This window comes from Siphateles boraxobius, unplaced genomic scaffold (genome assembly GCF_051911475.1).
Source record: "Siphateles boraxobius isolate OS27281-9 unplaced genomic scaffold, OSU_SipBor_1 77, whole genome shotgun sequence".
Lineage (NCBI taxonomy): Eukaryota > Metazoa > Chordata > Actinopteri > Cypriniformes > Leuciscidae > Siphateles > Siphateles boraxobius.
In genome coordinates this window covers 11,603,418-11,628,261 of record NW_027509205.1, presented here as the reverse complement: position 1 = coordinate 11,628,261, position 24,844 = coordinate 11,603,418, and the positions used below count along the sequence as shown (strand labels likewise).

Below are 24,844 nucleotides of genomic sequence, written 5' to 3'. Positions count from 1 at the left end.
AAGCACAATCGATTTAAAGAAGTGGGGGAGATTTCTTGATCTTTCAACAAGTGGAAGAACACTGCCATCTGTCTGCAAACAGGAGAGAGGCAAGCTGAGCTTGATCCTAAGACACTGTTCCCTAAATTTAAAACTACAGCATGAGCATGAAAAAAGAAAAGAAAAGAGCAGGTTTCTAAAACCCATTATTTCCTTCTGCCTGAGATTTGTGGCACTTTTTAAGAATTTAATTAAAAGGAATTTCTTAATGAAAAATCAAATAGCTTACCATTACATGTTAGGGACGCTGACTCTGTCCATGTCTTTAAACGACAACTTAAGACATTTGTTTGCCATGGCCTATTCATCCTTTTGATGATCATTTTTATTCTACAACTATTGTACTATTTTGTCTATCTTACTGAGATGTAAAGCACATTGGTCAACATTTGTTTTAATAGTGCTATACAAATAAAAGTGACATTGTAGTTTCTGTTTAAAATGTACTTTATTGGACAGCGAAAACATTCCAAGTTTTTTAAAACAAAAAAAATGTATTGCATTTTCAATTCATAATTTCTCACTTTGAAAAGTTAACTTGTCATTCTGAAAAGGCCAAAAATAAGTCTGGCCAGAAACAACATTTCTACTACAGCACTGTCCAGCAAAGATGCCTGAGGATACACTGGAAATTGCATACACACTGCTTATGTGCTGCATCAAGAGGTTTTATTGCAGACCATGTCAGCACACAAGAGATCTTTTTCATATCGTTATATGGTTTGAATACCACAGGACAGGAGGTGTATCTCTTGGGGAGTCATATGGGAACTTAAAGAAGATAAAGGCACTTCTAATAAAAATACCCAAATGAGTGCAAACACAAGCGAGGGACTGAAGCCATTAAGCAAATGAAGGTGATGGAATGAATAGGATGGAAAACAAAATACATAAAGAAATTATTACATAGAAAATAAGACAAACAAATGGGTTGTGGTCCTTGTCTTCAACCGCTCATGACCATGCGGACGAGTTCTGTGTGGAAAAAAGAAGAAATAAAACAAAGTTAGTGTCCATTTGCAGCAAAAAGGGGATCGACCCCAACTACAGCATACGAAAAAATGCTGTTCTAAATTTTCTAATCTTCAGTCCAAGGTTATTTTTAAAGAACCAAGCCAAATGCCCTCCACGTATCCTCATCAACCCTTCAAATCTACACTTGGCCTGCCATGTTTGCTGTAGTTTGAAGGCGCTCCCCAGTACTCGTTCTTAAGTGGTGAGAAACAGGGTGAGCAAGATCATGGCTAACTCCTACTCAAACCACAGTTTAAAGACTTAAGTTCTAGGATTCAAGAAAATGTTAAAGAAGCTCCTTCTGGTTTTCCTCTACAGGGCAAGAGTGGAAACAGTCTTATAGCACAGCTACAGTAATGAGAGATCGTAAAGTTGAACTATGAATCAGCCTCCATCAGGAAAAGGGAGAGAAAGATCAGCAAAAACAGCCAAATCACTGCAACTTGATTGGTTAGTTCATAATAAAAGCAACTGCGCTGCTTGGTGAGCACAGGAAGGGTTGTGTGCTGATATTTCAAATATCAGAAGACAAATCCAAAAGTGAATTAAATGCTTTTAAATGGCACCCTTATATGCAGCATCATGTCTGAAGCAGCGCAGTGGCTATTTCGTCTCTACCGAGCCGTCACAGGGACGGACACATGCTGAGAGCATGCTGCAGCCAGGGGCCAGAGAAAAGGCTGCTGCAGAGATAGGGAAGAGTTCAACCATGTCAAAACCTTTAGACTACATCCAACCAGGCTCCCTAGCTCAGACGTCACATGATGCACAGCTACCCTGTGAAGGACTATATCAGCAAAACGATAAGGTGCAGACTATGCAAACATGCACGTCTGAGAGCGTTAAAGAGAAAGCCTGGATGGATTGTTGCTTCACGTGTTATAATGTTGAGGGCAGGAGGTGGACGTACACCCGAGACATCTCTCAGCCAGACATGATGTGGCGAACGAAGGCTGTGGAAGATCGATTACAGTTACGGCATGCGGTCACCACTAGATTCTCACTAAAAGAACTTGCATAATGCTAGTAAAAAAAAAAAATATCTCATAGTGCATAAATATAATACAGTGATACAATTCCCAGCACACTGCTGTATTTTAGATTAAAATGTACAGTAATTACCTTTACCTAAAATTAGGTTTGAAGAACAGTGAATGCTCTCTTCGTGAACCTACATACATAATCAAAACTCAAATGTTTACCTTCGTAATTGATGCAACCGTTTGCATCTTCGTGTCCGGCCAGAAGCGTTTCTACCTCCTCTTCGGTCATCTTCTCTCCTTAATAAACCCAAATAGGCATTTTTAGCAAACAGAACACTATATACCAATGCACTATATTTGAAATGTTCAACTCAGCGATGTCTGCGTTCTGTATTTTCATTCAGTGTCCTAGATGTGGAGGACTGGACTATAAATATCTCCTCGGGAGACCAGGCCGGCTTACCCAGTGTGGTGAGAACATGACGGAGCTCAGCACCCATGACTGTGCCGTTGCCTTCCTTGTCAAATACTCTAAGCCCCTCCACAAAGTCCTCAAACGTGCCCTGGTCTTTGTTCTTAGCGATGGCCTGGAGCATGGGCAGGAACTGTTCGAAGTCCAGCAGTTTATGGTTCATTTCTGAGGAACAAAGAAGCCTTTAATCAGACAAGACAGCATTTATATCCGTATTATGCAGGAAGCAAGAACTACTATAATTACCATAGTTGATCGAAGCATTGCTACTTGTGTGAAAGAGTTTTGGGCCAGCTGACAGAGCGGACACTTGCCCCATTAGGTCAGTGCTTTGTCACTACATTTCATGTTTTTATGCATTTAAACATACTTTAACATTAGTTATGCTGCATTTAAACATGATGAGGCTGCTATTATTTGTCAGATTTATTTATAATAATAAATAAAATTTGTTTCGGATCAGTAAAATTATTGGCAGGGCAAGTACAAATCTGAAGATCCAGCCCAACAGTTAAAAACAACTGGTTGAGCCATGTATTAACTTATCCTGTAAATCCAGATATTGACAAAATAAGAGATAAAACTGAGGTAATGATTATACAGGTCAGCCATTACCTAAAGGCCTGGTTTCATAGACAGGGCTTATATTAAGCCAGGAGTAGACTTTAGTTAAATTTGGATATTTAAGTAGCTTTTATAAATGTGCATTAGAAAAAAACATTACTGGTGTGCATTGAGACTGGAGACAAAACAATGGCACTGACATATTTTAATTTATCAGTGCAAGTTGCTTTCAGTTAAGACAGCTCAAACATACATTTTAGTCTAGGACTAGGCTTAAGCATTGTGAAAACAGGCAATAGTGTCTGATCCTACCTTCTGCCTTTGGGTTGCCCAGGACCTTGAGCACCTCAGCATTGACGGGATTCTGGCCCAGCGCACGCATCACATCCCCACACTGACTGTAGGTGATCTTTCCATCTCCCGTCCGGTCAAACAATAGGAAGGCTTCTTTGAATTCTGCAGAGACCATTGAAGAATTTATTGAAGCAAAATGCTGGAAAAATGGGCAGAGAACAGGAAAAGAGAAGGACAAGATGCATGCATGATAAAAGAGAAACTGAAATGAACAAGGAAGACAAACAAGGATGGTTGACTGTATTCTGCACTTAAAAAAACAAAAAAAACAAGATATATTATGCCTTGGATCAGCACAAAGAGTAATACTGCACCGGCCATCAATATTAATGCCATTCCAGGCTATTCTAAATGACCACAGAAATTGTATCCATCTAAAGTCTTTATATACTTCCTTACGCATAGACCTTTTGATCACATTAAAAAGCTTGTGATATATTCAAACACATCAACTAGCTATTTAAGCAGTAACAGTATATCTTAATTTAATGTCATGTCAGAATCTGTGGCTATCTTCAAGGCAAAAACTGGATTACAAAAACAAGAGTAAGGGCAAAAATTACAGCAATTGACCCTTCGCTAAGCCACTCCCGAAAACCGCCACTGGCCAATCGTGTCTTAGCAACCGTAACTAGGCGCGGGAGGTCTGGCAAGCTTTCGAGCGAGGGAAACATGCCGAAGCGTTGTGCGTATGGATTGTGCAAATCTGATACCCGGTATCCTAAAAGTTTGGACGGGGGTGTGGAATTTTTTTCCTTCCCAAAAATCTAAAAGCCAATGGGAGAAATGATGTGCGTGGATCAAGCAGTGTGGGAGACCCCATTCACAACTAAATGTCGACAGGATTAACAAACACCTATTGCTTGGAAGTTGTAAATAATGACGATTCTTTGTTCATAATGCATATATTTTAACGTAAAATAAGACGATTAAAGACAAGACGGAGGCTCACTGACATACTTTAAAATATATTTCAGCATTTTGTTAATCGACGGCCTACTAGCCCTGACTGAGTAACTTAACCAATCCGATCACGGCTCTCCCGGGACTATAAGCTTTAGCTTCAATTTTTTTGAAATTATTCGCCAATCGGTTGCATATTAGATACTAGGTAGATACTGTTGTGGATATATCCCTCTAATGCATACTGCAGTCCCTTTTGTCTTGCTCTCTCAGATATTTCACATTGATATTTCAATGTCACACACCGGTGCATTCGCACTGTAATAGACGTACCAGGCGCGAAAGCTTGACAGGCGTAGCAACAGTAACTAGGGGGGATGGGACTTAGCGAAGGGTCAATTAATATTATACACGATTTTTACTATTAACATGATAAAAATTTTAAATCCTTTTCTGGTAAAATCTTACTAAGTAGCTAACTATTATCCTTTAGTACACACAAACATTTAAAAAAAAAACTTGATTCTGATTGGTCAGTCAGCTTTCAAACATGTAATATATAATAATTTTGATTAATGAGAAAGTTAATATATTTTATGTATTAAATTGAAGCAATTTAATGTGCAAAGTAATCTGTATTCAATTTGACAAGAATATGAAAGTATTGAAAAACAGAAGAAAAAAAAAGAATTTATATATATATATTCAATAATGACTAATATATTCAATTAAAATGGAATCAAGGCAAATTTAAAAAAATAAAAAGACAATTTGGGGGGAAAAATAAAATGGATCTCAATTAATATGCTAAAGGTTAAAGAGTTTTTTTTTATATTTATCTTAAAACATAAGCTTAAAATATTCCATTATTGAATGCTTAAACTCTTAAAATGTGCGTGGTTACAAATAAACTATTCTTTTGGCAACAAGCCAGAGTTCACCAAAAGAACTGAATGTTATCCGTTAGGACAGGCCCTTCCAAAAAAAATAAAAAAATCTCCCATCTCAGTAATGCTTTTCCTGCTCCCTGGAATGTGGCTGTTCCCTTGCATGCCTTAAAATGAGCCTTTAACCATATATGGTAAGAGAGGAAAACTGGAGAGTGAGCAGTATTATGTCAAACTCTTTTGCTTAAACAAACAAGAGCAAAGTTAACCGACATAGGCATTGCCCAAAAAAAGCTCATGCCATTAGTAGTAACACAGATTATAACTAAAATATTCCAGTTTCAAAGTTGATTTAGCTGTTTTACACGGCAATGTTTCACACTCTTTTGTTAGCAAACTTTCAACACTTCCTGACTGAGACACACCCTCTGAAGATATGACGGGCCATGCTTCAGAGGAAACACATAGGCCTACACTTCAAAAACGCATTTCTACTGTCCAAACAAACAACATTTTAATTCATACAGTTCATGCATGTTTATTATTGAATGAAGTTCAAATGGATTAGGCAGGTGAGGTGCTTTCAGACACACAAACAGCAGCTTGTTGCCTTTAACACAATGCAAACTAAATGACATCAGAACAGAAAAGTTTTCAATGCACTCACTCACCGTGTATTTGCTCCAAGTTAAACTCAATCTGGAGTTGACATACAACAGTGGCAAAGGAAAACAATACAAAGGTAAGGAAAACAATACAAAGGTAAGGAAAGAAAGTAGGAGGAATGCAAGGGCAGAGTAATAGATGAGCAGAATAACATGGATGGGATGATGAAAGCAGGCTGTCTAGGAAGAAATGCGGGGAAATAATATATACACATGTAGATCACTTCGAGACAAAGTAACATGCATCTAGACTAGAGACAAACTCACCAAGAATCTGGTCCTCGCTGAATTCAGACTGTTTGAGACAGAGCGACATTCAATGAATATGAAATGATGAACAATAGCAATGCTGTGAATCAAATGGGATTTCTGCTAATAAAATATATGGGTCCATAAAAAGCGTCTGGGATGACAATTTAGTCCGGATGAAAAAGTTAGACAAGTTTTCTATCCCTGGCTAAAACTGACCAGCTAATAATGTCCGCTAACTCACAACCGTGGTAACAGTTACGGAGTGACGGTTTAACTAAAACACAAATCTTTAATAAATGTAATTTAGCTAACATAGTCTTGGATTTCTGTTCAGGTTTTTCATGAACAACTTTCATGGTTTTGGTCACTTTCACGCGTACTAAATGGTATAAAACTTAGCTTAGCTAGCATGAAATAGGCTAACGACATACTCTTTGGCACTATCCTTGAATACAGTTTTCTAACCCTATATTTAGATATGTTCTCATATAAAAGTTCTACTCGATCCTATTTTAGATTAAAGGTTTATCAAAATGCCTACCATATTTGCAGTGGCTTGTTTTCCTGGTGTGCGGCGAGAGTGTGAAATGACTAGCGCTGCTGCGTTATGAAGGCTAGGCTGGCGATGTCCGACTCGTGAACGAATCGTTCTTTGGAGTCGGATCTTTTTAATGAATTAGCTGAACCGGTTCACAAAACCTGTTCACTAATACTAATGAACTAATGGTTCGGGATTTGGAATGAATCAGTCCAAGCGGTTGGGGTCAGACCGTGTTTTTCATATTTTATATGTCAGACTCGTAATGGTCCGTAAACCGACGAATGAACTTACAGTAAAAGCATTTGTAGAGTACCGACTTATGGGACGAAAGCCGAAACTTAAGAAATAAATAAATGCTAGTTATATGGTCAGGGCTCTCAAGTTTTATCAAAAGTTTAGAGTGAGATTTAGGGGAGGAGCCACCCAAATATTTGCAGCAGCGGTCCCTCGACCCAACCAAATTCGCTTCAATTTTTGCTAGCAGTTCAATTTTGCCTATTGTTCATAATTGATCAGCACAAATGGAAATGATAACAATTGTTAAATCTGATAAAAAGACAAATTCATCCAAATAAAATAGTTATATTTAAAAAATACAAATTTATTGAAAAATAAAAATAAATTTGACCCCAAACAAGCCAACTGAACAACAGTGCTCAATGTAGCTACATAACATTGTGTCATAACAACTTGGCCTGAGCATGTATAACCGGTCACCTTTACAGGGGTCATCGGATGCCCATTTTCCACAAGTTGGTATGATTCTTTTGGGTCTTCATGTAAAGTTTGTAACATACTTTGGTTGAAATTTCTCAATGGTTGTGTAAAACAACACCCTTTTTACCTCTTCAAAAACAGCTCTGTTCACAGTGACCCGTTTCGGTGCATGTCTCTTTAAATGATAAGGAGCAACAACTTTATGTCTTTTAGGATTAAAAAAAAGTGAATGGATTTTTTTCATTGCATGGTGATTGTGTCCACACACTGCAAAGACACATTTATTTGCAAATACCTTATAAAAGTGTATTTTGCATCCGATGACCCCTTTAAAAGCAGTTGGAGAGTTTTTGAATACATAAAAAATAATTTAGCACGAATTTGGCTATACTCCTCAACATCAGCTCTCACTGTCTTTGATCACAGGAAAGAGATATCGTCCAGGAATCGTAAAATCAAAATGCTAAAAAAAATAAAATAAATGAAGATGTCCGCAAACCGCATTCATCAAATCGTGCTCTTTCAACTTCCACTCCGTGTGTGCGCGTGTTGTCTAGTAACGAACGTGCTTGCAGCGGGAACACATAATTTACCCGGAAACAACTAATTCTAATTTCTGATTGGCTATGGCAAGCCGTTTTAACTTTTATTCATTTCCAGGATATGAATTCTTGATATCAACAATTCAATTGTTGATATCAACAATTACATTTTTGATATCAACAATTACATTTTTGATATCAACAATTTAATTATTGATATCAACAATTTAATTCTTGATATCAACAATTAGATTCTTGATATCAACAATTGGATTCTTGATATCAAGAATTGAATTCTTGATATCTGTAATTGTATTTTCACTAGTGAAATGTCACCATAGGCTGCCATTCAAAATTAATTGTTGATATCAACAATTGATTTCTTACTAGTAGAAATATAATTTTTCATATCAATAATTACATTGTTACTAAGAATGTGAATTCCTGATATCAATAATTCAATTGTCACTAGTTGAAATGTCTATTCTTGATATCAACAATTTAACTAAAAACTTTCATTTTTGATATCTGAAAATGTATTTCTGATATCAATATTATTTCAGATATCTAAAATGGCTTTCTTACTAGTAACAATCACATTCATGATATCAGAAATTAACATAGTCACTAGTGAAAATGGAATTATTGATATCAAAAATGAACATTGTTACTAGTAGCAATTCAATTGTTGATATCAAGAATATACATTTCAACTAGTGACAATTGAATTCTTGATATCAAAAATAAAGGTTTTTACTAGTAAGAATTGTATTTCTGATATGTAAAATTGGAATTGCAACTAGTAAGAAATCAATTCTTGATATCAACAATTGATTTTGAATGGCAGCCTATGGTGACATTTCACTAGTGAAAATTCAATTACAGATATCAAGAATTATAGTTTTTACTAGTTGAAATACAATTCTTGATATCTAGAATGAGCATTTTAATTAGTAAAAATTTAATTGTTGATATCAAGAATTAGCATTGTTACTAGTGGAAATGTAATTTCTGATATCAAAAAATGCCATTGTTACTAGTATAAATCTAATTCCTGATATCAATAACTATAATTTTAACTAGTTAAAATTGAATTGTTGATATCAAGAATTCATATCCTGGAAATGAATAAAAGTTAAAACGGCTTGCCATAATAGGCTGGTAGCTAGCATTTAACTCTGTATAACTCGAGACAGATGCTATGAACTCGGCAGAGAACTCCTCCGTTTGCCTGCGTCTCGTCCATTAATTGTATAGCGGGACAAGTTCCCTTATTCCACAGCGTGAGAAATACAAGATGTGGCGTGTGAGCGTGTGAACGGGTTTAAATGCGTGTGTCTCACGCCCAATGCGTGAGACTTGAGAGCCCTGTATGGTTGTAAGTGACGTTAGTCGAACTTGAATCATGGCTGCAACAAACTGAACCGGGACGCTTACACTTACAATAAACATAATTATTAATAATTATAAAAAAATATTAACAGTAAAAAGTAAAATGGCTTTCCATTTTTTGTGAACATTCCACACCATGTCATGGACCACGTGATACGCCATGACGTAAAAGAATCACTGAATCAGTTTTTAAACCGGTTCTTAATAATGAATTGAATTAACCGATTCACGAGAATGAGTCGGACTTCCCTCTTCACTACAGGGTGGAGAATGCACATTACACAAAATGACATAACTGCACAAAGACACTCCCAGCACAAATCACGACTGCACACAATTGGCAAAGCGTGTATATCTTCATTGCTGATGATTTGTATTGCCTATTTGTTTGAAGCCGTGCGATTAAGCTTTTGTTTGTAAGGTTCAGTTGTGTATTTCAATGCTGTATGCCTGCATTCCTAAGCACATGGAGGTGTTGGTTGTCTTTATGTAAGGATATGTGAATCAATTGGGGATACAAAGAAAATGTATATGGATAAGTCCTCAAACCCATTGTTCTAATGCTTTGCTTCAATGTCTGACTGAATATATTGCTCTGTTAATTCCAACCTAGATTTCAGAATCAGATAGGCTATATTATAATGAAGAAAATAAAGTATTTAATAGCCTACATTTAAGTAAATTGTGACAGTAATGCAGCTCAGGGACCCTAGTGTGGACCATCTACATCAGTGCCCTATTTCTCAATCCTGATATAGCTCTAATATTCTCTTAAGGTTTGGGGGCTGGGTTGACACAGTTTTCCATGTGCTATTCTGAGGTAATCAGAAGCTGCATAAAAAGAGATTACATTAATGTTTTATTCACAACTAATATCAAATTCAGATCTGATACTTGTGTTGCAGTGTGGCAGTATATGTTGCCATGCAGAAATTTTAAATGAATAAATCCTTAAATCCACATCAAATTATTCATATGAAGGTTTTTGGTCTGTCATTTTGCATCACATTCTATTTCTGCTAGATTTACCTGTGCTATTTTAGCGATGCGTATTAGAGCTGTTGCCATAGTAATGATGAATAAGCAGGAGAAAGTTCAAATTTGAAACACTTTGTTGCAGGACCATCACTTACCTCTAATGTGCTGGGGTCAAAGGGGGATTCAGAGGGGCGCAGCATCCGCGGTTTCAGCTCAGGAGCTGGTTTCGGGGGTAAGGGTGTTGTGGAAGGGCAAGGAAAGGGTGGTCCATGTCTTGGTAAGGTTCCCCCAGATGGAGATTTTTTAATTGATGGTTCTCGTTTTGGTGCCATCGCTAGACCTTGATATGTGTCCTTCCTCCCTGTCCACTGCTTTTGAAATCTCAAGGAAAAATCTGTCAGATGAATTGCATGTGTGTCCTCTGATAGTAGAAAATGAGAAAAGAAATAAGCGGAGAAGCAGGTAGGCACCAGGAATAATCTAGGAGGAATTCATGCAGTGGATGTGCATGCAGTGAGAGTGGAAGAGAGTGTGCGTAGGAGTGCTGTCTCACTGAGTCTGTTTCACTCTCTCTGCTTGTATTTATATGTAGGTCAGAACCGTGTACATATGTGGGTGTTAGGGTGTTTGTGTCAACGAGACTGCAGTATCAGTATAAAAAAATCATATTTTACATTTGCATCAAATCCTCTGTGTGTGTGTGTTTGTAAGAGCTAGCTCTGTTAGCTGGTTTATTTATTGGTATTTCTATTTTAATTCTCTTCCTTTCATCTCTGGGAAATATTTTTCACACTCTGTGTCTTGGTAAGTATCTGCGTTCTTCCTCAATGTTTCCTTGTGATGATTCTGTCAACCGTTATTATTATTATTATTATTATTATTATTATTATTATTATTATTATTATTATCCCCCCCCCCCCCAAATAAGATATTGTGGTTTTGCTCAAGTAAAAACGGGATGATTTAGTCTTTTAGTCTAACCTCTTCAATAAAGTCCATGCTTACTGTTCAGAGGTGCTAGTGTATGTATTTTATAGTAAGTAATGAAGTACATTAAAAGTATACAAAAGTATAATGTCACCCTCCTTCTAATATACAGCAGTGATTCCAGTGAAAGATAATCACATTATACAAATACATTCCAGAGATTTCTGTGTTGAACCCTTTTGGGATGAATTACAATGTTAATCATGAATTCACAATGAAAACACTAAAAGGCAAGAGTTACTTTTCTGTGTAAAGTGTTTTTAACCAATCAGCACAAGTATAGGGCGTGACAGCACAAAGACAAAGTTGTTCTATCACCACTAGATGTCAGTATTGCCCAAAATAAAACCTTATTATGAAATAAATGCCACTAGTGAGTAAACTATTATGTAAGTTTCTTTTTTCTACATACGTGAAGGAAAAAAACGAATTTATGAATGATTTATAATTTATCAAAAATATTTGATAAATTAAGACTTTGGTTCAACATATGTCAACGTTGAATTATTCAAACATAATTAGACCTATTGATTAAACCTGCTTTAAATTATTTAAATGTTAATTCTCACTTTAAATGTCAGGCTTGTATAATTTTGTAATCTGGTTTTAAGCAGTAGGCAATCATTCAATCATATTTGTCACGGTATAGGCCCTACCTTAAGTAGGCTATATATATCTATATTTAAATCCCAATAGCTACATCATAGGCTACAAATTAATATGTAGGCCTAAACGAATTTCTTAAATGGAACTTAAAATATTTGTTTACAGACAACACAACTCTTCTAACGTCAAATACGTCCATACTACAGATTAAGTGCTCTTGATATCTATTTTTTACAGAAGCTGTCGAATAATCGATGGTCTCTCCGCCCTTTAATAGATTTTACGTAGCCTACAATCCATCGCGCGCTCAATGGGCCTTGAAATCACCGTTTATGCGTCTCGAGCGTCAGAACAATAGTGACACAGGACCCCCACCGCGCGACCAACGGCACATTGAATTAATTCATTAATGCACATTTTGCTTATTACAAATGGTCGTCAGGTCAGACCTGTTTAATTCGAAGCAAAACGTGAACATAGTCAATGTCTAAAAAATATATTTGTAACCAGTGAGTGACCTGACCTCACGTGCTTGCTCAGTGAAGACGAGCTTCATCAAAGCATGTCTGCCGAGTGAACATCGAACCGACTAAAGAGATTAAATTCTGTGATTCACGTTTTTTGTAATCTCTGTTTGTACAAGAATCTAAGCATTAAACAATCCAATATTTTCTAAATCTTCTACTTTTTTTTTTTTTTTTTTTTTTTTTTTGCTGTTGTTAATTTTAGGCCTATTATTCAAAAGTTTGTGTATATGAAATCAAAGCCAATCTACCATCTTTAGGCTGAAGGTCCTCAAACATCTACCTTTTCTACAATCCCAGAATTGATCATTCTGGTGGTCGATTTTTCCAATTGGAAAAGTAAACTTTCTATTTTGCCTTCCTCTTTTCAGGCCTTTGATGAAAAGAAATTGAATTATACTGAACTATAGGCAAAGGGAATCAATTGTTCCTCAGAGGTTCCCCCAGAATGTGTAATAGAATTATAGCAACTGCCCCACCTAATGTCTCACAGAATCCTCGGACCATGCCGAATCATCAAACCACCTGATTTATTTTTAATGGCATTACACCCCTTACTCCATAGTGTCATGGTAATATCAGTGGCTCCTCCAGCTGCCTCTATATCACATTAGCCAAGCTTAATATTGACTGTGTAGGGCTCGCGAAACAATAAGCCTAGAAGACAGGCAGCTTAGAGGTAGCCAGCCAATCGGAAAGCTCTGCAGTTGGCTTGAGGGGTGTTAACTAAAGCACTGAAGTTGCTTTTGCCCTGGAGGAGCAGATCAATCAATGGGATGCTTAGCGCTGGGGGTACCCACATGGACCCAGAGCTTTCAGATCCAGGCATCCCTCAACAAGTCCGAGCTGACGAGAAACCATGAAACCTGATGCAACTTGATTCCTTTTATTTTGTCTCTCTGTCTTTCATGCAGCAAACAAACAATCACTTCTCGTCTCATTTAATCAGAAGCCACAGTGTTTTCCAGCTGGCATTTGTTTTCTGCATCAAAAAGTCTGCATAAAGGTGGAAAAATACTTCAATAAACAATAAAGTGGGCTGATTGAAATGTCGGGTCAGTCAGATTGGCATTACTCCGATGCATATTCTCTCTTGAAGCTGTGGGAAAATAATGCAGCTGCATTTTCATTATCTTTATTTTATTATTATACAATAAAATGTTTTATGCATAGAAGTAAATTAAATTTGAATTCATTTATAAAAATTAAATCAACCCACTTATCACCTTTGTGTGTCATATTGCTGTAAACCACAGTGGGAATCAGACTATTTCACTTGTGGGCTACATGCACCTGATCACACATAATCTGTGGCTCCCTGCCAAACACACCGAAATCTTTTAATTTGTTGAGATGAAGCCCTGCAAATCTGCTCGCTCATGTCATTAATTACAAAATGCCAGTTGCAGTTCGTTTTATGATACTTCTGAATCTTGTATAATGATTGTGTTTGTTGGAGACCCTAAAGTAAGGAATGAGCTAAATCTGCCTATTGTGTTTGGGCATACTGATTATGGCCTTTGATTAGTGCATGGGTGCAATCTATTCAACTTCTCTCACTCCCTCCCATCCTCCCCTCCCTCCATCCTTCCCAGCTTCAGCCCCTTGGGGTATGCCCATGTCCCAAAGGACAGCCAGCAAAGCAGATGGAACCCTCCTCCCCCTCTCCCTCGTCTCTCACAGCTCACCCCAACAGGGTTGGGGTTCAGGAAAAGGATGGACTGTGATTGGATGAACGCTTCATTTTGTAAAATGTGGTTTAAGAGGAATTTTCTGACCACCTTAATTGGAACTATAAGTGGTTGTATTCGGCTCATTCGAATGGTTCAATTATCCTCCGTTGGCTCTAATAGCCAGTATGACCCTCAAAATTCCCCAACAGAATGGAATTTGCACGACTTCCAAGCAATCGCTAGAAAAATTGCAAGAAGTGTTGTGTGGACACTCTCCAGCCATCGTATCAATAGCAGAACAGCCTGGAGAGGGGTTGCAGGTGGCATATTGTGCAAATGGGCAATTTTACGCTTCCAATTATGCAGTGGGCACTTGATTTAATATAGGATTGATTTACACAAACTGGCAGACTGGCTTTTATTCGCAGAGTCCCCACAATCGCTACTCTTTGGCCATGATTTCAGTGTGTGAAATGGAGAAAAGAAATGGTTTCAGTCTAACAATGCGCTCATGAAGGTGAGTGATACTGAGGTTAAAAGTCCATACCCATAAAACTCAGCCCCACTTCTCCCCAGTGCCAGAGAGCATGAGTTAGGCTGTTCCTGACTTCCTGTCCCTCAGGATCCATCCCAGAGAACTCCTGTATTCAGCTCCAGTAAGCACCAGATAAGGCCGGAGCTCTGGGATTACCTTTACAACACGTATCTCTTAAAACACAGACGCACTCCTACTCTCTATTATTCTCTTGAGGGAATACTGTTCAGTTTTCACAATCCCAATTTCGAACACTCTTGAAAATGAAGTTCCGTTATTGGCACGGATGGTTCCATGAAGGACCTTTAACATCTATGGAAACTTTAAATGCACAAAAGTTTTATTTTTGTAGTGGAAAAGGGTTTGATCACATTTACCGTTATTTGAAATTGAGTCATTCCAAAAGGAATCTGCACGATTGGGAGTTTCGCATGAAGGTGAAAAAGTTCCTCATGAAGATTTCGCTCATGTTCGAGTTGGTCACACAAATTTGTGGCGCTGACCAACAGAAAGCTACTTGGTTTGAAAGTGAGTTCTGTGCTTCAACTCTATGCTATTGACACAGCATTTAGCTGACAAAAAGAATTATTACTCAAAGGTTCCATTATGACACGCTATATGAAAACCCTTATCTGGAACATTTAATTTTAAGAGTTTACTTCTAAAGTTTTAGTGGGTTGAATAGTTTGTTTGTAACTTTAAGTTGAAGAAAATTTGTCAAAAAAAGTCAGTAAGTGCACATTTAAAAAAAAAAAAATTCCCCAATAGCCCAGCCCCCATCACCCAAACACCCCTGCTTTTATAATTATTACAAGGGGCTCAGCTTTCAGGAGACATAGAGGGAGCATGTGTGCATGGCTTTAATTCCTATTGTATTCGTTCAATCTCAGTCTAAGCGAGTATGTCTGTGTCTGAGCTCAGGAGAGAGGGAGTGAGGGAGAGAAAGACAGAAACAAGGACCCATCTGTCAGAGAGGCGCACGAATCCCCCTTCCCACTCCAAACAGGTCCCATGGGACTGCAAAAAAGGATAACTCACTTGTGGCAATAGTTGTCGGTGTGTGGGTTTTTTGGCACGAAGAAGGACTCTCAACCAAGGGAACTACAACAGCATCACAACAAGCCAGCTAGAGTAAACAAGTGCTAAGTCATTGCTGGTGTGCTTAAGGAAATGCATCCTACTATCTGTCGTTGATGTGTTGACAGGGGGCGGATGCACTTGATTAGTCTGTTTTTGACTTGTCAGGTTTCTGCTGAAGATTTGACGGTTTTGTGGTGTGATGAATTCAGTACAAACCTCTCCAGACTAACTAAAATGGTCATTATATCGTTATATACATATTATTACACTGTAATATAATCATTTGAGAGACTTACATCAGTGTATTTGCTTGCTAAATATATGTTATAATGCACAAATAAAGATTTCAGGTTTTGAAGTTTTTTTTATGTTGGAATCATAATAAACTTTTTTTTAACAGGCAGAAATATTCTGTGTTAAAATCAATGTGGCACAAATGTAATTAGGCTATATTAATATATATTAAACTATTATTAACTGTGATTAAAAGTTAGCAAACTATGATTAAAAAACTACATTTAAAACATTAATGTTGTGAAATATCATTACAATTTAAAATAACTGTTTTCTTTTTAAAATGTAATTTATTGCTGTGATCAGAGATGGGCACAAATACATCAAAAAATATTTATTACAAATTACAAATACTTACTCATCAAATGTATTTAAATAAAATACAAAATACTGATGTGAAAAAAGTATTTAATTAAAATAAAAAAATACATACAAAATGTACAGTCTTTTGAAGTGCGAGAGTAACTGGCGATATACACGTAAGAGTAAACAATATCGGAATTTCATCGTTTAGTGCAGAAGATGCGCTTTTAACGTACATGTTGCCGCATACTGTCATAATAAAAAGACAATTATGCCTATAACACACCACTGTAAAAATGAATCATGGGTCTTGTAATTTTCATTAAAAAAAATTAAGATGATAATTTAAAATATTGTGTATATTTTATTAAGAAAATTGTGGTTCAGTGTTGTATAGAAAATATTGAGAACATTTCACTGATAAAACCAAGAGATACATTTTCCAATTGTTTTTGTGTATTGTGTAAGGAAACATACACAATTTTGAGGCTTGAATTGAGGAACTGAAGGTGATAAAATGAAGGAAAAAAGGTTACCTATTTATTTTAAGAGCATTATAGCTCAATTATGTGGTTTTATTTGGAGACACCATTTTTAGTTCCCAGCATGCTTTGCACAAATGGAGAGGAAATTTTTAGTGTTTTTGAGGAAAAATCTGTTAATGTTTAATGTTCAGTTATGTTTGACATTTGAAAAAGTTTCTATCATGTTGAAGTTTTGACCGTTACCATTGTGCAGAAGAGTGGGCTTATGGTTAGGTTGTGAATAACTGCATATACAGACGCATGCTGTTTGATTATTGAACAAAAGCTTTGCTATACTAATCTGGTAACAAGTTTATTTTTGTGCTGTGTTAGCAGCATACAGTCGTTTAATTATGCAATATAACTCTATGTCAAATATAAACAAGCTATTTCCATTCACTTCATATCACTTTTGAGCGTCAACTTAAAATAAAAAAGCATAATCACTAAAAATATTTTATTCATTGTGTCATAGACTAAATATTTTAGGGGATTTTACATGATTTATTCAGGTATTCCATGAAAGAAATCAAGCCTTAACTTCTCAAAAATATATTTTTTAAGTAAATAGCAGTAACATTTTTTACAGTGTATATTTGTATCATATTACAAAAAACTAGTTAATGCTGCTGTGTGGGTGTTTCTAATACAGCGGCTGTGACAAAGTTCACATCTTTCTCTCTTCCAACTGCCATTATCAATCTCTCTCTATTTTCTCTAGTTTTTGAAAGAAACACTGTCCCGGCGTCTCTCATTCACTGCTATAGAAGTCTACCCAACTATGATGCTTTCCACTTCTGAGAAACCCGGAAATGTGAACAGGATCAATGGGATGTGTCGCGTCACGTGATTTTCTTGCATCTAGCCAAAAACTGTGATAGGCAATTTGGTAGTCCTATTCGTATTTTATGTGTCTATGGTCCTATTAAGCCTGGCGATGAAAGTTAATATATGCAAAATAAAATGATATATTTAAAAAGTATTTTAAGTTTTATAAATACAAATTACACTCTCTCAAAGTATTTAATTACATTTCATTTTTTATGTTAAGGCAAATACAAATTACAAAATGCTCAAAATTAATTAAATACATAATTCAAATAAAAGTAATTAAAATACTTAAAATCTCTGGCTATGATGCCAAAGCTGTATTTTCAGCATTTTCAGTCACATGATCCTTCAGATCCTTCTGAAATGCTGATTTGGTGCTCAATAAACAATTCTTATTATCAATGTGCAAGCAGTTGTGCTACTTGATATTTTTTGTGGAATCCTTTAAATAGCCTTTATTGTTTTTTTTCCTTGATATTTCCGATATTCTTTTTGATTAATAGAAAGAAACATTTGTTTTGAATAGAAATATTTTGTAGCATGATAAATGTCTTTACTGTGATGTTTGAACAAGTACATTCGTGCTTAGTACTTACTGAATAAAGGTATGAATTTCTTTCAGGAAAAATAAATCGTACTGACCCCAAATCATTGAACGCTAGAAGACAAAGTATGAAACTATGCAGTCAGTGAATTGAAGTGCTTCTGCACAACAATCTTTATTGAGCAATTCTGTAATCGGTCTGCAAAATTGTCATTTTGCTACTAAATGTTTTAATGTTTTTTTCGTTTAATCTTCTAAATTGTTGCAGAAACGCAATTCCTTGGTACCACAGAGGGTGTTGGGGGAGTGGAACGGCCTCTCCAAACAATGAAACGGGTCATGGGAGTTTTGTGTGCTGTTCCTCTGGATATAATTTGAACTCTAAACTATCTCAACAGGAGGTTGTCTATTGAGTATACCACAAGTCTCGTGACTCTGCATTCACAGATTTTCCATGAAGACCCATCGCATGAATACTTAAGAAAGCCTTTATAAAACCATCAGCTTTAAGGTCAGATGGTGGAAATGAGAAAATGGTCTCTTGTGATCATATAGTGTTCACTTCTGGTTGAGGTGGACTAGAAAATGCAGGAGGCCTCGATCCCTAAATTAGCTGTCCGTCGGTAGGACACAAGGGAGGAGAGTTTGGACTCAGCACAGGAATTCCCAATACAGGTTGCAGGTGTGACACAGCGTTGTGAAACACTCCTGGGAGGAAAAGTTGTGGAGAAGCAGGGTTACCATGGGATCTTTGGGGAAGCATGACACAGTTGACACACATGTGATCCCTGGTTCATATGGGACAGCAGCACTCCTGATACAGTATGTATGCCTGAACACACTAAATATATATCATTTCTTTGACCCCCTAAAACCAAAAGTCTGAATGCCAATTCCTCAGAAACTTATTCAAACATTTTTAAAACTTAATTATGTCCCCCCCCCCCCCCCCCCCCCAAGTTAATCATGATTAATTGGACATTGATTGTTGACTGTTACCATAGCAAAAGCTTTCCATCTTCATCAGTGCATAGATTTTATATCTCTACAACACTTCTATTCCGCCAAGTGGAAGCCTTCCTCCCTTTGTGTGAGAGGAAAGAAGCGTCACCCGAGTGAACTAGCGCTATGGATATTGTCCTATTGTGCTGATTGTGTTGTCGCATGAGAGATTATTGTAGGCAGGCGACTGGCGCGTGAGCGCTGGTGTAGCAGACGCATCACTTAAGCCCATCTGTTCATTTATCAATCACCAGTGTCCAGCTTGACTTAAAAGTTGAACTATCCTGAAATGTGTAAATGGTGGCTAGCAATTGAAAAATATATCATTTTTTTTATGAGAAAAACTTGTGAGAAAAAAGCATAAGATTTGAAGAATTATTATTTTGAATACCAAAATAATAGTAAAAAAAAAAAACTTAACAATATATATTTATCAATATGGATCACTTTTTCATCTTTAAAATTATATGAATGTGGTCTGTTAGCATTGGATTCATAATGAAAGTTAATATTATCTGTTATCAAAACTTTTTGTTGAGAGAGTGTGAGCGCACTGTCTACTCTAGGCCACAGATGTGCACACTTGGTGCATACAATGGGATCAGTGTGAGGACACGTGTGACCTGAAGCCCCAGTCAATGGCACACTACTACAATAGAGCCCCTGAGGTACAAACATATATAGGCCCATTTTTCTAAATAAAGTCGAACTTTATGTATAGGCTATATATACAGAGCAAAATGTCATAAATGGTTAAAGTGCACAGAATTTTGTTATTGTATATGAACATTCTAGCTACATTTATTTACCTGACTTCTTGAAGTTTGAATCAAATGAAGATTATTTTATCATTGCATTAAAACTTTTAGATAGGTATCAATCTGCACATGCGATGGACATCGGTTATGCTCATCTTTGGTAACTCCGTTGTAGGAGTAAAACAGCTCTGTATTGAAGGAAGCACATACAACAGACGTTATGGAAGCGATAGGCTACAACCTGCTCTACAGAATACGGATGTTTGTTGCGTTTTGTTGTCACATGTTTCACGTTAACATAACACGTTAAACATTTTTTGTCACCAGATTTATTTATTTATTGGTTGCAAAAAGTAGACACCTTTTTAAAAAGGTGCACGTTCCACCTCAAAATTAAAAACGTGTCAATTTATGAAAAAGACTAGGCAATACGTCATTCTTGCTTCGTTATTCGCGAGAATTTAAATATGGGTCTGCCTCGACAAAGTTCTGAAAATATGATATTATCAGGTTACATAATTATACGTTTGTGAATTAAAAGATACCCAGTAAGCCTATCTGTTGCATCTGAACTGAACAAGGCTAATAAATCTTTTCAGAAAAAAATATTTTTGGGGGCAAATCACCCTCGGGCGCAGAATGCATGGTTGAGTGAGTTATTTTAGCGAAACAAAACCGTTTGGGCTTGATTAATCCAGCAGTTATTGAGCGTTATGTTTTGGTGGGACGAGGGGCGCTAATGAGCGGACAGAGCGAATGAATGAAACGGGTGAACAACACACACACCTGCTCACACTGCACCAAGCTGTCACAATCATTTACTGGGACGCGCGCGCGTCTTTGTACACTAGACTACTGTAATTAGAGTTAAGAACAACGTTTGACCTCGCCATAAACCAAACAGGGCTCAGGGGTATTAATCCAGCTCTGAGCGGGCTTTATTGGGGCAGAAAATTACGTTAGGTCACGAAAGAAAAACGGAGAGTGAAATTTATATAGATTCCCAATTATAGGCTATTTTCAATTTGGAATATTAGGCTACACTACAAATCAACTGGTGTATAACATAATCCAGTAAACGTAATATGTTGATCAACAAATCAATAATAATAAAGTAACTTTTTATTATTAATGAGTGGTCACACAGTCATGTGGGTCTCAAAGGGTCTTCTCTATTTTAATATTTTAAATAGGCCTAGTTTAAAATAGCTTGTAGCCTATGTTGATTACACCACCCGCCTGACTTAAATTTCGCTGACTTGTATTTTTCGAAATATTAATAATAGCTATTTAATTTATATAAATCAAAATGGTAAAAAAAAATAATCTCCAGACAGGAAATTGTAAGCCCTGCAATAGCCTATGAATTTATCAAAATCAAAATGAGCATATGAGCGTCACGTCATTGACTCAAATGTTGTCAGAAACATTTGCAGCTTTCTTCCCTGCTTCGAATTGCAGAGCCGCTAACCTTGTATATAAGGGTTAGTGTACAAGGGAAGTTGCATCGTTCCCTCGTACACAAATGCGAACACCCTCAGACACAAAGCCCGGGGGGTAAATGCACACACTTAAGTCGTGAAACTTTTGGCCACGAGCGCGCCACGCGCTTTCGATCAGCTGGAGGGAGTGGGGGGCTTGTGGGCGGAGCTTGTGAGCATCGCTAGAAAGTCAAAGCCTGGAGTCAGTGCGCTTCAGTGAGGCATGCGACGCGCTCTGAAGCACCTATGGAGAAATAACGGATCTGAACTAGCGCAGACGGACTGTTGACATAGGCAACACAAACTATCAGTGGGGCGTCTGGAACTTTGTTTTCATTTTATTTTAAAAAGTACTTCTTTTAAACATTTTGACAGTGTGTTCTGGCTTTCTGACCACCTTTTTAGTGGTCTAAGTTTTATTGAAGTGAACCCAGTTGCTACTTTTACAGGTAGGTTACGGTTGTTTTTAATCATTTATACAAATAGGATATATCTTCTTATTTTTTTAAGATATAGGACATCAAATGTAGATTTATTTCAGGATTAATTTTAAAATATAGATAAAACAAATTCGGCATAATAATATTTGTTTATTCATTTTATGATTTCCCATTTAAAAAACAAAAACAAATGAGTGAATAAACAAGATATAATAGGCTATAAAACAGACAACATATAATAGTCATCCTAAAATGTTTTCATCATTATGTCTCCTGTTTGACAAAATGGAATTTTGTTATGATTATGCCATTCATACTTGATCTCAAATCTCAAATTCATCAGTAATTAAATACAAAGTAATCGGAAAAAGCGAACTCACTACAGCTGCCACATTTTTAATTCACTTTAAGGCAACAATTTAACTTTATTTATTTATTTTTACACTGCAGTTAATCAATGCAGTCGAAATCTGGGCCGCGTGTATGGTCTAGACCACGGCGTGTGGTTTATTACAAACTTTCGTGTTCTAGGCTACTAAATAAATGACGCGCCAATGAATGCACAAAACCCACAAATGTTTATGTAACTTTAACATGTTTATGTAATATGTAACTTTAGTTAGAATCTAAATATTTCGCTAAGAAGCGCGCAATCTAGAGTAGGAAAACAATCGTAATATTCATCAACTGGATGCCGACAGAATTCTGTGACAAAATATTTAGAGACAATGCTGATGTCTTTCAATCAAATCAAATCAAATTCAAAAGTGTTCTGGTAGGCTAGTATTTGTGTGGCTTGGTCCTGTGTTTGTTGATTCCGGTTTACAGACTCCCCACAAATTAAATCCGAGCGCTTTATCTGTGGACTAAATCCAGTCGTGTCCCAGATTGGACAGCGTCTCAAAATGACTGCGGAAATCAAATGGTTTAAACAGAAAGTCCTTTTAGATGGAGCATTAAAACTGAGAGAAGAAATGGAATTGTAGATCTGTAAGCTATAATAATCATCTCAATAATCGTGCTCTCTCTATGATGAGGGTCTTAACTCGTGTGAGCACATGTCAAAAGTCATAGTCTGAACATCTAAACACATAGAGGTCTAAATAAGGTGTACATTTATTTTTAATTGTTTTTAATAATTTTTCTCCTATGTCCTCAGCTCACAATGATGACCAAACCTTATGGAAAACCAGGGGATGTGACTGAGCTAGTCAGCTCTCTGGGATGGATGGAGGAAGACCTCAGCTCACAGGATGGTGACAGGACCCCTGAGATGGGTCACTATGCTCTACACAGGAGCAATCGCGAAGAGCTTGGCAGTGAGGATATGGAGGAAGAGGAGGAGGAGGAAGATATGGGTCTCGATGGAGAAAAGGCACCCAAGCGAAGAGGTCCTAAAAAGAAGAAAATGACCAAAGCCAGACAAGAACGATTCCGTGCCCGCCGCGTCAAGGCCAATGCAAGGGAACGCTCGCGCATGCATGGGCTGAATGATGCGTTGGAAAGCTTGCGCCGAGTCATGCCTTGTTACTCAAAGACCCAGAAGCTCTCCAAAATCGAGACCCTGCGGCTGGCCCGCAACTACATCTGGGCGCTTTCGGAGGTTCTGGACAGCGGCCAGTCACCCGAGAGCAATGGTTTTATGGAGATGCTTTGCAAGGGGCTTTCGCAACCTACCAGCAATCTCGTAGCTGGCTGCCTCCAGCTTGGGCCCTCGACCATGGTGCTCAACAAGATGGATGAAAAGTGCGGGGTGCCAGGACCAGGTGGTCCGCAGGGTCACCCCATTAGCTATCCCTCGCCGGGACTTCCCAGTCCACCCTACGGCTCGTTGGAGGCCTCACACTTGCTTCATCTGAAGGGTTTCAAGGGGACTGCCTATGAGAACTCCTCACCCAACGAATGTAGCAGCGGCACGCCACCTTACGACGGCCCTCTCACGCCGCCACTCAGCATCAGCGGCAACTTCGCCCTCAAACAGGAGCCGTCTCCTCATGAGGCTGAGAGGAACTTTACCTCTCACCCGGCCCACGCCACCCATTACATCTCCTCACACCCTTACCCACCCGCCTCTTTGGCCGGTCTTCCAGTTCCTCAGGGTCACCCTCTATTCCCAGGCTCCCGTTACGAGCTTCCTTTAGAGATGGCTTTCGAGCCGTTTGCCCCTTCGCACATTGTGACATCACAGATGAGCAGCATTTACAGTGAATAAACAAATATGACCACCAGAGATGCTCAGCAATTCTGCCTCCTGCTCCTCAGTGTGCCTCCAGGGGCCCAGCACATTTAAGGAGACACTTTGCATGTATCCTGTCTGATCCCTTAAGAGACCATAGCGGTCACTGAGAGAGAGTTTCTGAAACGCAACCTTACCTGTGGCAATTGAAGTACTGAGAAAGAGATGAATATTTTTTTTGTTAATTTATTCTTGTTTTTGTCACGACTGAGTTTGTTACTATTTTAAATGTTATTTTAATTGTTCTGGGATTTGTATTCTGTATACACTTGTTCTCTTCCTCTAATAGGATGGCTTTTTTTGGACACGTGCCATAAAAGTGCATCAAATTGACATGTAGACAAACACTGGAAGGATTTTAGACGCTTAAGGAGAGTAAGAACCTAAGTCTCTTCAGGACTGTTCAACCAGAGGCTGATTTGCCATTAAACAAAACACGACACAAATGAAAGAATGAAGGAAAAGGACAAAAAATTTAGCACACTACATTTTTCATAACAAATGCATTTATTTATGACTGTATTTATTATTTATTTTGATGACAATTGTACAAGTTTTGAAACAATTCGTCAATACTGTTTTTATTGGTTATTTGATGCACTGCCAGTAACTGCTACCAATACTCATAAAGTATCTAATTTATTTATCATTCAGTTTAATGTATTTTTGTCATTCTCCACAATATTTGTAATCTTGCTCAAGCATTTGTAAATATTTACTTGT

General features: G+C 37.4%; 2 protein-coding genes across 6 annotated transcripts; one reads left to right on the top strand and one right to left on the bottom strand.

Moving 5' to 3' along the window:
- Window positions 1-468: 468 nt before the first annotated feature.
- Window positions 469-6,782, bottom strand: LOC143725799 (myosin light polypeptide 6). Of its 2 annotated transcripts, XM_077218554.1 has the most exons (7): window positions 6,675-6,782; window positions 6,149-6,176; window positions 3,385-3,528; window positions 2,500-2,673; window positions 2,256-2,333; window positions 1,964-2,006; window positions 469-1,014 (listed from the first exon to the last, which is right to left on the bottom strand). In XM_077218554.1, exons 1-6 carry the CDS (start codon window positions 6,675-6,677, stop codon window positions 1,978-1,980), a joined length of 456 nt encoding a protein of 151 aa, XP_077074669.1. In that variant the 5' UTR covers window positions 6,678-6,782; the 3' UTR covers window positions 469-1,014; window positions 1,964-1,977. The 2 variants fall into 2 exon arrangements, with proteins under 2 accessions (XP_077074669.1, XP_077074668.1); XM_077218553.1 differs by lacking the exon at window positions 1,964-2,006.
- Window positions 5,884-24,844, top strand: neurod4 (neuronal differentiation 4). 4 transcript variants are annotated; one of them, XM_077218552.1, is made up of 2 exons: window positions 5,884-5,958; window positions 23,045-24,844. In XM_077218552.1, the coding sequence occupies exon 2, from the start codon at window positions 23,051-23,053 to the stop codon at window positions 24,095-24,097; it is 1,047 nt and encodes a 348-aa protein (XP_077074667.1). In that variant the 5' UTR covers window positions 5,884-5,958; window positions 23,045-23,050; the 3' UTR covers window positions 24,098-24,844. The 4 variants fall into 4 exon arrangements, with proteins under 4 accessions (XP_077074667.1, XP_077074664.1, XP_077074665.1 ...); XM_077218549.1 differs by lacking the exon at window positions 5,884-5,958 and adding an exon at window positions 10,450-10,580; XM_077218550.1 differs by lacking the exon at window positions 5,884-5,958 and adding an exon at window positions 21,658-21,894.